Here is a 16,362-nt window from a genome sequence, read left to right on the forward strand (position 1 = left end):
TACAAGGCTAACAGGTGAAAAAAAAAGGTCAAATCCTTAAAAAGGCTCATGGTCAGGCATGCATATTACAAGACAAATACTGTATTTAAGAGAACCAGATCTAATAAATATTAGAAATTTTACATTTTCAAACCACTGCACAAGGACTTAAAGAAATTAAGGTATGGTTGCAATAGTAGTTGTTAACAACCCCTAACCCAGCCATAATTTTACAGCAGAAACAGTATCTCAGTTGATCAAATAATAGAGGCATTATAGTAACTACCTATAACTAAGCCACAGAAATAATTTAAATATAGGTAATTGAAAAGTGAAAATTCTCCCAGTCAAGGTAAGTTCACTACAACTTTAAACTTCATTCTGAACATTTCTGTGAAGGAAGAGTAAACCTAAAAGCACAATTAGCAAAAATACCTGGAGGTAAAAACTCATGAGCCTTATAAAGCATCAATATCTAGTTCATCTTTGGATAAGCCTTATTTGCTGAAGAGTTTAAATCTCTCAAATAACTACAAACACTTATTTCATGCAGCTTCTGTACTCCACATATTTTCTGATCATTGCACCATTTAATGTTCCTGTAAGTGCAATAACTTGGCAAAGACAAAAGCCAGAAGAAACACTTGCATGGTAAAACTACATTTCCACTCATTTATAGCAATAAAATATGGAAAATAGAGCATCTCAGAATGCAGTGTAGTAATTATTTATGTAATCACTTGGTATTTTGTACTACGTAATATCATACTGCCAGACAAGAATTCAGACAACTTTTTAAAAAGCCACAGGGGACTTTGTACTCTGAACAAGGCATTAAAGGTATTGTATCCTAAAACAAGGCATTAAAGAAACCAGGACAAAGCTAAACATTAAGACATTAGCCCCATTTTAAAACCTGAAAATTCTATTCCTGTACCGATTTAAGCAATAGTTAAAAAACCCAAAAAACAAAACGAGCCTTCAAGGATACTGGAACAGTAACTGACCTGTTCAGATTTTGGCAAAATCTGACACCTGTTCATGGTTTTGAAGTGGAAGTGATCAACACATTCTACAGCTGGTGTTCTTGTCATTCATGAATGAATGCAGGTGCTTGTGAAATCCCTCCCTCTCTTCATTCCCATGAAAAATAATTAATACTGGTTAAAATCATTACAAAAAACATCATTTTATTTTCATGCATCTAAGGTAAAACACAGAGTAGTTGTATAAAGAGGTAGATTAAAAAAAAGAAAACAGATTCTCCATTCTTTGTCACTTTTATTCAGTAGTTTTTGTTTGTTGTTTTTTTTTTCCTTATTTTCTCTTTTTTGGTGCCAGACATGGCAAGGAGTGATTACAGTCAACTGTTTATTAAAACATTTGTTGCAACACAGACCCCCTTTACCACTGACCCCAAACGGACCCATTTCCTGTGCTTTATTTTGTGGGGTTTTTTTTCTATACACCACCACCAAGGCTAGGTGGAGGGGGATGAAAGGGAAAGGGGGAGTCCAGGAGGCCAGGAGGAGGAGGAATGCTACAAGCCACAGCAAGAATGAGCTGTATTTAATAAAAAAGGGGGCCACGAATGATAACAGTAATGAGGTTACACAATTAAATCCCATAGCATGATTGAAGGCTTTCCCTGTGTCTGACGTCATCACAATGGAAGGCATAAAAAGTGGAGTAAACCGATGTTGATACAGTCCAATCTAGTCCATTAGGCAAGATGGTGCAAGTAGTCATTTAAATTAAAAAGTGCCCTATCCTCACCTAAATGGCTAGCAGACATGGAGAAGAACACCTTGACGGATCAACAGAGCTTTCTCCATGTAGCTATAGAAGTGTGTTGTCATATGGCACATTTTTAAACACTGGAAAGGGGTGCCATAATGGACCTCTCATTCTCTTTCCTTTACAAGTACAAATGCTAGATTCAACTATTTCAACTATGCAGGAAGTGGACTCTTCAGTTAGGAATGCCAACCCTAATTCATTTTGTCTTGAAATATATACAAGTTGTTTGTAGTAGCTACAGCAATGATGTTTTCCTTAGGATGCCAGGCTGTGTGTAGAATCTTCTTGTTGAAGTCTAGGCTGTCAACACTGATTTCATCCTTCTTTCTCTTACCACTGGCACAGACTTTACGTGGTTTCAAAACGGTTCGAGGTTTGTTGTTTTCCCGGGATGCCTCTAAGGTGATGTCTCGCTTTGTGTTTCTGTCAAACATTCTGAAGAAGTTGTTGTATGATCCTGTCATGACAATGCTGCAGAGAGGGGGAAGGAAGAAAGTTACAGTTCAGTTGTAAATAACCTCTTTTTAGGAAATGTGAGGGTCCCATCTAAGATGATGTCTTACCACATAAGCAGGCATCCCTGCCCGTACCTTCTACAACCTAAGGCATTTTTACAGAGTTTGAAAACAGATCTTTTTCCTTAACTAGACATTTCAAAGGTCCACGCTTTGTTATCAAAGCACTTCAATTTGAATGTCATCTACAAGTTTGCTTCTCATGCACCCAGTGATCTAATGAAAGCCAAATACGTTGTATTTTTAGCCATGTAATTTGAGTTACACACAAGTTGCATGAACGTAGGTAGCAACAAACATATTTAGTTTGTGACAATTCCTGACCGGAGATCCTTATTCTCTATCTCTAGCTTTTCAGTAAGACAAGTAGACTTAGAAGTTGCCCTGCCCTTTCTTTGCCTCAAAAAAATAAATAGATACTAAGTTTAAAAAGAATAAAAGTTATGTCTGACATAACAGATAAGGGGTACAATGAGCTGATTTAGATCCAGCAAATAAGCAGTATTATTGACTGGTCAACCATGCCCAAAAGAGACAAACTTGACAGCTCACTGTAAGAAAAAGAATTCCTGGCTTTTCCTGAGTGTTCTACTTTCTGGCTACTTTACTTATTGTTAAGTAAAAAAAAAACCAACAAAAAAAACAACCCAGATTCTTCAAAAGGCCCAATGCAGATTTTTACAGGTAGTGCATACAATCAGACAGACAACAGGCTTTGGGTACACAGACCTTACTGCCATATAAAATAATTGAAGGTCAGATCATAACAGATGACACAGAAAAAACCCCAACAAAACTATTAAAAAAACCCCTGCAAACCAACCCAAAAATATACACACTAGCAATAACAAATCTAGTGGATATGGGTTTCACCAGTTAAAGTCTGCAGACAATCTCTAATCCTGCTGGTTCTTGCACCTGCATGCTGAAATATTTTCTTGATATTTAATTCTGGCAAAGTTTACAAAACTCAATTGTGTGTCAAATTCTCCATCTCTTCAGGATGCCAAGGCAGCTACAACATCAAAGGTTAAGAGCTCATACACATACATGGTCTACCAAAGCACTAAAATACGAGTCAAGCCAGTCCACAAATAAAACCAGACAGATATTGAGGCCATGCTTCAAGCTGTTTTAAGAGTAACTTGGAAAGGCGTGAAGTGCAAAGAGATAAGAATTGAACTTGCCTGTCCGATCCATTCCAACAGCATTCAAATTTGTCAAAAATGCAATCGTTCTCATACAGTGAACAAAGTTTACTTCTGAGGTATTCATGCACCTGGAAAAAATGTAGATAGACTGAATAAATACTGAACTTGCACAGCTGTGAAATAATCTTCACAGATTCTTGTTCCAGAAGTATTTAAGTACTTGACAGTGCTTATGCTCTGTGCACAGGAGCACACACAGCTCCCTCCTCTGACTGTATGGGTAAAGAACAAAATGAACACATGCATGAATTAATATATTCTGCTCTAGAGATTTCAAATAAACACAAATAGTAGCAAGTCATGGGGAAAAGAGACATCTCCCAAAACTTGGCAATTCTTCAGAATGCTTTCCCTCTCTGAGCAGCTGTCACACCCTCACTACCCTTTTAGTTATCTAACAAGATTTATCAGACTTTGCTTCTTTCTAAAAATCATACTTTGGTGACTGATCTTCCTCCTATGTATGATGAAGAGGATCCCTTCACAAATTTTCTTAAGAAGAAACCACCACAGCAATTTTCAGTGCTGGCTAAAAGCATTTTCTGCCCATTAAATGTTTTACCTCCCCTCTTCTCCAGGAAACAAGAGGAGAAGATCAAGTTAACTGAAGAATCTTGAGAGATGTCCTATCCCATGGCTGAAAATTACCTTTCCACATTTCCACTGTGCAAGAGGAAGGCTGTTTCATACCCAAACATGGTTTTGGGTCCTCTAATAAGCCTGAAAATAGCAAGATCCTTTAGCACATGTATGAAACTCACCAATCTCATTGCTTTGCCATACTGATCTAGACAAAAATTTAACTGCCACATTGACTATTAGCATCCTTCAAGGTTTAAATCATCTTCACCAAAATACCTGGTATGTTTCCACAGGTCTATTTTCCATATTTAAATCCCAGATCTTCACTGACAGGTAATCTCTAGTCATCATATATCGACCACTATGGCTAAATTTGACATCAGATATGGAAGAGATGATTTCAGAGAAAAATGATCTGTTGCTAGGATCTTCTGGCTCTTCAAACACTGTATAAAAATAAGATAGGCATTTCACAAGATACATTTATGTCTCTTCCAATACAAGATTCACCCAAATTAGATTAACATTTTCTCAGCTTGCCACATTGAGCTACTCTGCCTGTGTTGAAAAAATAACTTACAACAAGAAAGCCTTATAATTGCCATACTCTGAAATATTTTACGTTTGTAGGAAATCAAGGTCAGCTTTCAAATAAGTGAACTACTCACTAGTATTTGGAGTCTTCACTCACACATTTAAGATTTCTAGTATCAAATACAGACCAAACAACCAGTATTTGAGCTCCTGTAGTCTGCAGAAAGCCACTCCCTAGTCCTGTTGTCTAGGGAGACTCTCCAGCTTAAGATGTTAATAATTTTATTCACTACTTTTACTCTGGAAAAAATGAATCTAACTAAGATTTATTTAGATTTTAGGCTTTAGATCTATTAAATATACTACGGAAATCTCATGCCAATATATACACACAATTCAGTGGTTAATATATTCTTATTGAGTGCTTAGTTTCATGTACCAGCAAAATATCGTATTCTCCAAAAAGATACTACAGTCTACAATAAACAATGCAGGAGATAACTTACATTTTGAGTGTCTGTCACAGAGTGCTGCTGCTCTCATATCACAGAGTCGGATCGTTCCTTTACTGCTGCTGTACACAAATGTATTACAGCTGTTTGGGTGGAACTCTGCAGCTGTTATCACCTCTGTGAGCTCTTCCATGTTGGCAGGCTTAATATCTACAATATCTACAGCATTTTGTTAAGAAATTTTCTCCAATTTTCACAACACATTTTTCAGCTTGAAATCTATTCCACAATGCTTTTTCAGGACTGTGGGATCCAGTCACAAACTGGATAAAACTTAAGATCAGGTCCCACAATTTCTCAAGAAAGCAAGACGACAATGTTGCATTCTGTATCAGTTTGAAGTTAATTCATTAGGAGCAAAAACCTGCTTAAATTTTTGCTCCACTTCAGCAGTAATTCTACACTACATATATGTCATCCAAGTGTTTTCACATAGAACTTTATTTTCCTCAAATACTCATTACACTACTAAATTACAACAAAAGCATGTGTGATTTCCATTCAGGTTCTTCGTGATTTGTCCACAGATCTCTGCTCCCAGCAATGGGATTGAATTCCTGTGACCTTACTGCCTGCAACATTCATAGCTGCACGTGCCAGAGGGGCTGGTAGTTAGGTTAGAAAATAAAGAAGAAACATTGTTAGATAAGGGTGGTAATCCTCTGACTTGCTTCTCACTGCAAGTCAATAGAATGTTCACAAGATCCTTTACTGTAATGCTGCCTTCCAGAACTGCTCATCTCTTGAAATCTTAAGCTTTTTTCTCCTTTAAAAGAAGTCTTTTCACCATCCAAATGCCTACGTCTCCTTATATCACTCATGCTGAGCTACCTCTCCAGAAGCAAAAATCCTTACAGCTACTAGGGAGAAATAACCAGGATATGGAGAAACATGCTATTCAAAGAGCTTTTCATGAAAGGCAATAAAACCCAACAGTTTTGTTGTAACCAAACTGTTCCCATCATACAAAACAACGCAAAAAAGATACTAAAACTTCTGTCTGTAATTTCTAGGTGCCACAGGTTAATCCGCAAGTCATCTGCGGATAAGTACGTTTCATAATCACTATTAATGGAGATGGAATTGATGTGATACGTGTGAGCATTGGCAAATATTCTTCGTGGACTAGCTTCAACCATGAGGTCCATGGGCCTGAATACTGGCACCTGCAAAATACAACACAATGGATGCTTGAGACACAGATGTACTACACATTCACACTCCATTTCAGTCCTTCAACACGCCAAGCCCATTAAAATATCTCAAAATCACCTCAGAAGTAAATGTGTCTGCCTACTGGCACCACAGAAAATGTCAAGTTAATCTGAAGGGGCAGTTACTCACCAGCCACAGGCTAATCCTTGTGCTGGAGGAGGGAGAGGAGACCTCACTTGAATGAGGCAAATTCATAGAGACTGAACTACTCACCCGTAGTGTTGTAACTGTAGTAGGATCCCTATACCGTCCATCTTCTTCCTTTAAATTATAACCCTCTGGTCTTTTGTCCCTTTCACTGATTTTCCATAATTTTATTGTTTTATCTGAAATAAAACAGCCAGTTTCAAATCAAAGCTCTAGGAAAGATACCACAGTTCATGCACTTCAACATGAAGTCTTCAAACAAGACAGGACCACCTACGTGCACCAAAAAAGACAAAAATACTGCTTGAAGAAAACAAGACAAGATAAAAAGCATTAAAAAGACCTCCTCCACAGCTTGTTCTTTTTATAAAAGTTTTACCAAGTTTCAATTAGAATCAGGATTGTTATGAATGACTAATATAAGCTCACACAGTTAGCTATACACAGAAGTACTGAACGACTGCTTAGCTAAGGCCATTTGCTATAAAGCAACCAAAGCAGAAATAATAATACACCACCCCATGTTGTGGCACTTCTGTGTCCAGGTAAGCCAGTACAGATAAACAGAAGCACTCTTCTGTAGCCCCATCTTTACATACTTGCATTTTAAACCAACTTGCTTCCAGCCTTTTCAAAGTGGAGAGAATTAGACAAAAACCTAATAGTGACCCTATGTAACAATAGGTTACCATGCAAAATTAACTTACCATTTATGACTATAAGTCATAACTTACCATTTGTAGACAATAAAAACTGAGCAGCATTTTTCTGGGGTAACCACCTAATTTTGTTGATCTTCTCTTCAATTTCTAAACTTTTCAAGTAGTCAAACTCTGGTTCGTGGCTTTGAAAGGTACTGTAAACATTGTATTCTCCCCTACTGTGAGACTGGGTTTTGTTCTAAAAAGAGAATTAAATGATCAAGATATGTATGCAATATACAGAATGCTTTTCAAGGCTGCTGGCAGAAGCCAGAACTAGGTATTTATGTAGCAAGATAAACAGGCACACTGCTAAGGCTTCCACACTATTGTTGCCTATTCCAGATCTGCTGCAAGTATCCTTTGGTGTACAACTTGCTTTACTTTAACGAGCCTGTAGAACAGATGAAACGAGGACCATCTCTTGTGCAATAGCTTGATTAGAGTGTCTGCTCTTTAGGACTAAGAAAGCAGCAGAGACAAGACAGTTAATGCAGCAGCTTTTGATTCCTGAAGTTTCCAGAAACTCCTCTCAGCCACAGGAACAGCATCTCCCACAAGTTCTCATATTAATTCTGAGCAGCTGAACTTCCAAACTAGTAACCTGCCTAAACATTCTAGGCTTACTGAAGTTTTCTTTCTTAAAAAACCTCAAAAAAGCTTCACACCTCTGCTGAATACATGTTTGACATTAGAAGTCACACCTGCAGTTAGCCTTTTCAGGATGGAACTGTTTGGAAACCTGGAAAACCTCCAAACTTGCATGATTCCTCTTTCTGAAGGCTGGGGTTTACGCAGTGGCTTCCTAGCACTAAAATTGCACTGCCTTGACTGAGTCTCCAACGGATAAGGTGTCAGGAACCTGGAACCATTTCTGAAATAGTGCTCACCAGGTGTACTTGAAATTAATTCAAGCTTCATTTTGTGAATATATTCCTGTTCCACCCATTTCAAGAAGTTGCACCATCAGATGCCTTTGGTGTGATATGTTCTTGACTAGGGACTTGCTCCTTCCTTCTCATGTGTCTCGCATCCATACATTAATTTCAACCCTTGACACCTCACTAAAACAGACTTCTTGATATGATCCTTGCTAGCCCACATTTGTCACATTCCTTGCATAATTTTCTCTTGCTTCATAGCCCTACATTAATAGCTGACAAGAATTCTTGAATTGTATAATAAGCTGTGGGGGAGGGAAAAGTGGACAAAATGCTTAGAAATAAAATTTGGCACTAGAATATTGTACCACACCTATCTATTCCACTGGCTTTCCCACCCTAGAGAACAGAAGGAACTTTGTTCCAAGTTTCAGTTAGACCTAAAATGTTAAATAGGGTCACTGCCCAGAACAGGCAACTTCTATTGTGCTTTAGGAAATGCTGGTCATGATTCTGGGAACTTTCCTTCAATTCCATACTTACCATAATGATTGACTCTTAAATATACCTATTGTATTCTAGTAACATTCTACAGTACTAAAATAATATCTAAAAGCAATACTGTATGAAATCCATCCTTGGGATAAAAGCAGGATTTAGACCATCATCCTGTCTCATCATATTCAAAAATCAAAACAAGAAGAGGTGTTGTCCCAAGTGCCTTATGTTAAATTCCAATCTAGGTAATTACAGACTGCCTACGCAAATTCCTCCTTCAGTTTCAATTAGATCCAGTATCCGTTTCCTGCCTGATCCTGATGTCATGTCACTTGCTTCGCATTGCAGAAGAGCTGCCACATTCCAGCCCAGAGTTGGCAGCATCTTGGAAGTGGGCAAAGTTACACAGGCCTGTATAACTCTGTACAGAGTGCTTATGCTAGTGTTTTTCTTCCTTTCTGAGTGTAAAGCACTCTGGAATGCAGTGTGGTAGGAGGTGGCACATAAATCCAACCAAAATACCTAAACAATTGGCTTTTAGATACTCTTATATAAAACTGGCTCTAGACAGTAGTTCATATGGCGTAACTAACTACTAATGCACTAAGGAATCCAGTCCCCATTGCTCATTCCCTAAACACTTAGGAGTAAAATTATACCAAAACCAATTCTGTGCAACTTCATCTGATAACCAGGTGGTTCTTACTATGCCTAGATTCACAGATCATAAAGATATGAGACATGGGTTATGCATCAAAACCAAAAGTAGTCACTGAAAGACAACTGACTTGACAACAGGCAAAAAGCTTTAACTCAGCTTTAAGCTACATCAAGGTTCTTTCAAGGATGCAAGCAAAATCTCAAAAGTTTAAAAAATACACACGGAAACGCCACAAGAGTTTATGCCTGGAACTACAGGAAGATTATAGTAAGGCTTCTCTACAGGCTGTGTTCACCTTGGACCCAGAACTTAGGAAGAGGCTGGTCAGTCAGGAACATCCCACTAGATGGCACCAAGTGACCACAGGGATTTTTATTCATAAAGAGAAGGTGCTGCACTCGAATGGCCTGCTTACCAGCAGAAAGCAACTTTTTCTGGGGAACTGTGGAATTTTTAAGGCTTAGGATTTTTTAAATTGAAACTGAATAAAACACTAAGTAGTAACGGCATTACTTTTCTTGGCAGTGAAATTACAGAAGTGCCTTTTATCCTCCCCCTGATATAAATTATAATCAAGTCAACTTCTAAGTACAACCTTAGTTAAAATCGAGCACTCGATCTCAGCTCTCCCACCCTTAACACGGGAGTAGAGGCCCTGTCCTACCTTTAGGAGGTTTGTCAGTAGAATTATGCAAAGATCAAAACAGCAAGTATAAAATGAAAAGATACCTTTGCTACCCTTATTCTATTATTTTACCCCATTGATACCAAAATGGAAAAGGACATCTTAGGTCATATGTTCAATTAAGGGTAACTTTTATTTCCCCAGCTACAGTGAAATCTGGAATAATAATCACAGCCAAGTAGAGTCCTTTTAAAACAACCAACTTCAGCTTCCCCAAGGTCTTTTTGTGCCTGACCCACCCTTTTTTTGTTTTCACTTTAAACTTTTTAGACCACAGCTAAAGAATGTTTAAAGAGACATGAATTTCTACGAGTGTCAGGAAGTTCTCCATAATTTCTTCACTCTTAAATGATATCATTTTGATCACTTATTATATAGGCATGAACTTCGTGTGAAGTTTTTTATAAAAGCATGCTCCTTTTCTTTAAAGAGACAGAAATAGGAACAGAAAACATGAAATATACTTCTAAGTAGTTGGCACTCACCTCCTGCTCCTGTTGAAAGATGACAACTCTACCTCCTTTGTCTCCTGTTGCTAGCAATTCTCCAGAATGATTAAATTCTACTGTAGAAATTATATCCGCTGCATAGGAACAAAACCAAACCCCACATGTTAAAAACTCTTCTAAATACAAAGTGGCCAAGAAAGCTATGATAATAAGTTGAAAAGAAAATACATACTTCAATTTAGATTAAGTATATTTATGTTAAAAACACAAGTAGGGTTTTTTTAAAAAATACTGAAGTAATTGTTAAAAGCTGTACATTTGAAAACCAGTTACTAGTTCACAGTGCTAGTTACAAATTCAGTGTTCTGCACAGAATTGTTTTTAAAAGGTTTGATATCACTTCTTATGAATGGTCTTCTGTTATGACTGCTACTCTGGGATAATACAGAAAAGGATTTTCAGTGTGCCCTGTACCAGCAGAGAAAGACTGTGCATATATATACGTATTCCTACCTTTATTTTCTCCATTCGTTCTGATATGATTTAGATAGAAACATTACCCATATTGTCTCAAAGGATTTTGTACATGTTTGACAACTCAAGGGCAAAACATATTAGGGTGGAGACACATCAGTCTCTAAGGAATTCAAGGATGTGGAATGAAAACAGCTACAAAGAATTAGGAAATAATTCAAATGCCAACTTCAAATTGCAATACAACTTTATTAAACTCATTTTCTGTAGAAGAGACTACGTAAGATTTTCACATATGCAAGTCTTCATGCTCTTTTGCTTTCGTATCAGTCTGATGTAGGTAAACACTACCCACATTTTCTGTTGGGTGGTTTGTTAATTCTCTGCTTTAGAGTTTAAAAAGGCCTGGTACCTGCTCTACAGATTGAAAGGCTCTGCTAAACAAAAGCTCCTCACTCTGAATTTAAGCAGACATTATTGTGCAGCATATGATGGAAGCCACCTTATCATAGACAGCAATAGGGTTATCTCATTCTGAAGTAGTAAAACATGCAATATTTTCTTCTTACTCATTTTAATACCAAAACAAAACTTACATCATTCCCCAGTTGTCCCAAACCCATGGGTGGTGGCCTCTGAGGGCCAGAGGGCAAGCTGTGCCTTAATAACTGCATTCATTACACATCAGCTACAAGCATGCAGCATATCTGTCTGAAAACTGCACAGTGCAAAGACAATCTAGACAAGCAGGGCAAACTCAGCTGCAAAATCCTCAGAGGCAGAAGATGCAGAGTCAGATTCTTGGCACAAACACATATGTACAGCTCAGCTGTATTTGCTATATATACAGCACAAGCAGCCATATAACAAAGGATAAACACAAGATGATCCTATCTCCATTGACCTCCCTTGCCATGATTATCTGGCACTGCTGAAATACAAACAGGCTGAAATTTCTCAAGAACACTGTGTTAAGGATATAAATATGATATAAGCTTGTATGTAAACCAGGATCCACAACACAGAAAAACCTTGATTTCAGTGCACGTAATTTTTTTTCCTGGACTTTAGCCAGTCATTAACATATTTGTGAACAAGATTAAGTGATTTCTCTCACATCTCTAAGATTTAAGACTGCAGAGCTTTCTGGTGAAGAAGATATGGCATTCAATATGTACCTTTCACTGGTGAACAGGGCATAAAGGATAACATACAATTAATCAGGAAAAAAATGCAATTAATCAAGTCCAGTATGCACAAAGAGTGGAGCACATGCCAAGCAATCTAATTTTGACTACACCATACAATGCAAAACCACCTTGTTGTAATCCTCTAAAAGGAGAGGAGCTTAAGGAAGTTATCAATTAATTGAAGAAAAACAAAGTAACTCTCTAAAGTAAAAAGTACATAGAAAAATTAATATTTTGGAAAACACGGAGGGATTTAACACTGCGAACTATGATAGCCTTAGAACAGAATAGAAAACACAGCAAGTTATCAGGAGAACAGCAAAGAAAAATTATTATAATTTTTTTTGGCAAAAGTCACTTAGAAGTTTTTCAAGGTCAAAAATCTTGAAGCTTGAAGCTTTGTAACAGGCAGCAACAATAGCCAGAAAAGCCTTAAATTAAGGAATAAACCCTCCATTTTCTTAGGTCTGCTGATGTAATATATATTGTATTTTATAATAGTACAAGTCTCATATATAGCAGAAAGCTATATATTTTTCTGTAACTGTTCTATACATTCTCACTCTTGGCATGTATTTTAACTTGCAGAAATACCCAAGCTTGGTATCCGTGACCTCCAAGCTGATAAAAGTCCTACTCTGTCTGTGGGCTCAACTGTGTGAACTTTCAGTTCTAACATCCCCACAGCTCCAAGAAGTCCAGCAGGCTCAATCAGTGGTGACAAGGTACTCAAAACTCCAGTGCCTGATTGACCCTATGCAGAAGATCTTTTTAAATACTTGGATTAATTTTACATTAGAAATAAAATACATTCCTTTGCAGCAATCACAACACAATTATTAGTTTTTAAACTCAAGACATCTACAGAATTTCACGTGCCTTCTACACTGTAATCTTGGACCCTTCCCTTTCCAAGGACAAACATGCTAAAAAAGTAGGCAGAAAAAAATTTCTTCTTAACTAGTCCCAAAATAGGGCCGAGATGCAGATTTTGTACAAAAATCAGTGAGAGCAAAGCAACCAATCATACATTTAAAATCAAATAACTCACCGTTAAGAATACTGTATTCCCATACCTTGGTCAAAGCAAGAGACAGACATCAAGGCACTGGTGTTGAACTGGGCGGATTTAATAGTGTGTGAGAACTGACAAGGGAAGCATTTCATCTTCCGCAGTGCACTGATTCACTTGTGTATTTTCATCTGTATTAACACCCTCGTTGCCAAATAAAATCAGTGTTATCCTTTTCAAATAGTAACTGTAATTCCCATGACAGTTACATGTAGGGTTATTTCAGTCCTTCTGCACCGCAACGGGCAAAAGAGCACCTCTAGAACGCGCTGCCTTCTCTCTGCCTCCTCCCTTTTGTGCATGCTATTTTTGCTACAGTCTCTAGGTGGGAGTCTTGCAAACACAGACGGTTGCTCTCACTGTCCAGAAGCTTGGAAATTATCATTTCTCTACGCAAAGAGCACTAGGGAGAAATACCTGAGGGGAGAAGCAGATGTATAGGTGTTCTTTTGTCACCAACACCAATGGCTTTTGGAAATATGATGCCTTCTACTGCTTACTGCTCATTTCAATGCCCTCCTCCAGCATCAGAGCCAAGCAGCCACAAAAACCTTATCTGCTAACCATACCCCTCAGAGGACACAGATAGCATCATCTGTTATCAGACTTCCAGAAAGTTACCTATGCCTTGAGAGATCACATTTGTCTCTCTCCTCCCCCCAAGCATCTTGAGACATCTTTAAAATCAGGATGAACCATGACATTTCAAATGCAGAGATTTTATTTTTTTTATTAGTTAAAATATTACAGGGCGACATGAAACACACAAGATGAAGACATCATTCTGACAAAACCAAAAAACAGGCCAAAAATTTGTGTCTGCATTCCTGTAGTGTGCCTGCAATACCCGGACTAAGTTCCTCCCTCTTGCATAACTTACTGTATTTTAAGTACTTATGGCAAGTTGTATACAGTTCTCTAGTTCCACTTATATTTTCCTTCATAAACACTTGTTCACACTGTGGAAACACTTCTGAAACTACAAAGTACTTCGAAATAGTGGTTTTCAGTGATCTAAAAGCAAAGGGCAGTGGGAGCGAAATGACCTACACAACCTGAAGTCCATTTACAGTTGTTGCACATGAACATCACCAAGACAGAATGCTTTGCAGCAGGCTGAGTGCAATGCTCTGAATCAAACACAGAATTACTGGACACTTGTATCTCTACCTCAAAGAAACAAAACACGAAACACCCACACCAAGACTGTGATTTTAAAAATCCCAAACTGTCACAAGAGGCTTCAGATCCCTGACCCATCAGCATGAACCATCAGGGCAGGGTCTGCTTTCCCAAGAGTCCTCAAAATCTCCTGACAGCTCTCCCAGATCCAGCTGCTACCATCTAGTTTCTCGCAACTGTTGTCACGGTTCCTTTTTCTCTTGCACATGATCTGTATTTTCACAACCTGCTCTAAGCTTTTTATGCATTGCTTGAAAGATAAATCTTAACTTTAAGTGCTCCAAAAGAAATCAAAACCACAGCAAAATCTGGACACTTATCTTCACTAGATTCAAGTAAAATAGCTTTTCCCATGGTAGACATGGAGACAGGAGCCAAAGAAATAAAAAACAAGATGTCTAGCTTTGACAGAGAATGGGACAAAGGGGAAATAAATTTATCTCAAAGTTTTGATAATGCTTATAGTAACATGTTCACAGTTCACCATGTGAAGTGGAGACATGCCAGAAGCTCCCAAGCAATCCTTAACCAGTAGGTGACAAACACTTATGCTGATTAACCTTCTCACAGCAGAACAGTCACTCGACGTAAAATTCACTTGTTTCCTAGTGGGCTTCTGAAGATAACCATTTCAGAATCTTTAGTCGATATTTATTACATCACTTCTTACTATTTGGAATAGTTCACCTGTTGTGTCAGGCAGGATTGAAATGGTTTGAAAAACTGAGGCCCTGGGCCACTGCACTACTGAGAGATGACCAGTTAAAATGAAAATAGGCAGACTATACTGTTCAAAGATACATGAACAAGGGAATCCGACATATCTCAAACACCTTTTTCCTCTTTACAGTAAATAATGTTTGAAATAAGAAAAACAGATACTAAAAAACTTTTTCACACTTTGAGAGCCTTCCACGCTTTCCAGTGAATGCTGAAAAAGAACCACACTTGCACTATCACAAGGAAGTTTTCTGAAATACTAAAGGGTTGTGCTGAAGTTTTAACACTGTCAACAAGTCTACGGAGTAAGAGAATAAAACAGCTTTATCAATCCAAGCAAGGAAAAAAACCCAACCCTGTAATCCAATGACTTAGTTCCAGAAGGCCCACTGTGAATCTGGAAAGCAATTCTGTATTAAATTTGTTTCCAATAATGGCATAAAAGGTATTTTATTAGTACAGAAGAGGCTATCTATTTTAATGTACCATGAACTTTATATAAACTCTGCTTATAAAATATGCTTGGTAGGCAAAACATGTCACCTACTCTACAGCAGCAAGTCAATCATGGCAGTGAACAAAGAGCGTCTTTATTTCACCAGACCTAAGAGGTTTCTGTGCAAGTTTTTAGAATCATGTTGATCTGCTGCCTAAGCAGAGAGCAAGTAAATCAGTATGTTTACACAAGTGGAGCAACCTCCTGGTGTTTCCAAGGGCTGAACAAAGAATTGTAGTATTTAAAAAGCATTTTGGTACTTCTTCATTGTTTATATTCCTTCCCAGTGGCTCAAAATACTGTTTTCTGGAATTTTCCAGACGAGCAGCTCAAACAAATCTCACCCATAATGTAAAGCAGATTAGTTAAAGGAGCCAAATGTGGAGCCCACTTCCTCAGTTTGCTAGCCTTAAGTATTGAAGAAGCTATTTTGATCAAAACTAATCATCAATTCATCATTCCAAGGATAGTTCCCAAACTGTAACAGGAGAAAAGAAGAAACGAACTTATAGGATTATTAATTAAATCCAAGGAAGCTAAAAAAAACTCAATTTGAGAAAGCAGCACAGGAATAAACATCACAAGGGATTAAAACAGTGAAATATTTGAATTCAACACACAATTAAGGAACATATGTGAGCCATTCTTCCTAGATTAAAGATAAAGTCAACATGCTCAAAGCTAAGCAGGGGTATCTATCTGTCCAGGAGAACTTGGAGACCTTCAGTGCCTGAAAATCACTTGTGAATTGTCTCATTCTTTCTAATCCAGGGTGAAGGAAAACTTTCCTGCTTCAGACTACTGAACACATTTCCAAAACAGACTTCCAAAACTCAAGCTCAAGTCACAGCTAAGGAC

General features: G+C 37.8%; 1 protein-coding gene across 2 annotated transcripts in view; it reads right to left on the bottom strand.

The window, feature by feature from the left end:
• Positions 1 to 1,143: 1,143 nt before the first annotated feature.
• The window catches only part of PPP2R2A (protein phosphatase 2 regulatory subunit Balpha), a 37,556-nt gene continuing 22,337 nt past the window's right edge, over positions 1,144 to 16,362 (bottom strand). For both annotated transcript variants that reach the window (XM_051640871.1, XM_051640870.1), the window contains exons 3-10: positions 10,407 to 10,504; positions 7,230 to 7,395; positions 6,562 to 6,674; positions 6,122 to 6,299; positions 5,128 to 5,292; positions 4,364 to 4,533; positions 3,482 to 3,573; positions 1,144 to 2,250 (exon numbers count right to left, since the gene is read on the bottom strand). In XM_051640871.1, the coding sequence (XP_051496831.1) occupies positions 1,971 to 2,250; positions 3,482 to 3,573; positions 4,364 to 4,533; positions 5,128 to 5,292; positions 6,122 to 6,299; positions 6,562 to 6,674; positions 7,230 to 7,395; positions 10,407 to 10,504 (1,262 nt within the window). In that variant the 3' untranslated portion in view covers positions 1,144 to 1,970. The remainder of the gene's footprint in view (positions 2,251 to 3,481; positions 3,574 to 4,363; positions 4,534 to 5,127; positions 5,293 to 6,121; positions 6,300 to 6,561; positions 6,675 to 7,229; positions 7,396 to 10,406; positions 10,505 to 16,362) is intronic.

The sequence above is a fragment of the Apus apus genome, chromosome 26 (genome assembly GCF_020740795.1).
Source record: "Apus apus isolate bApuApu2 chromosome 26, bApuApu2.pri.cur, whole genome shotgun sequence".
NCBI classification, from domain to species: Eukaryota; Metazoa; Chordata; class Aves; order Apodiformes; family Apodidae; genus Apus; species Apus apus.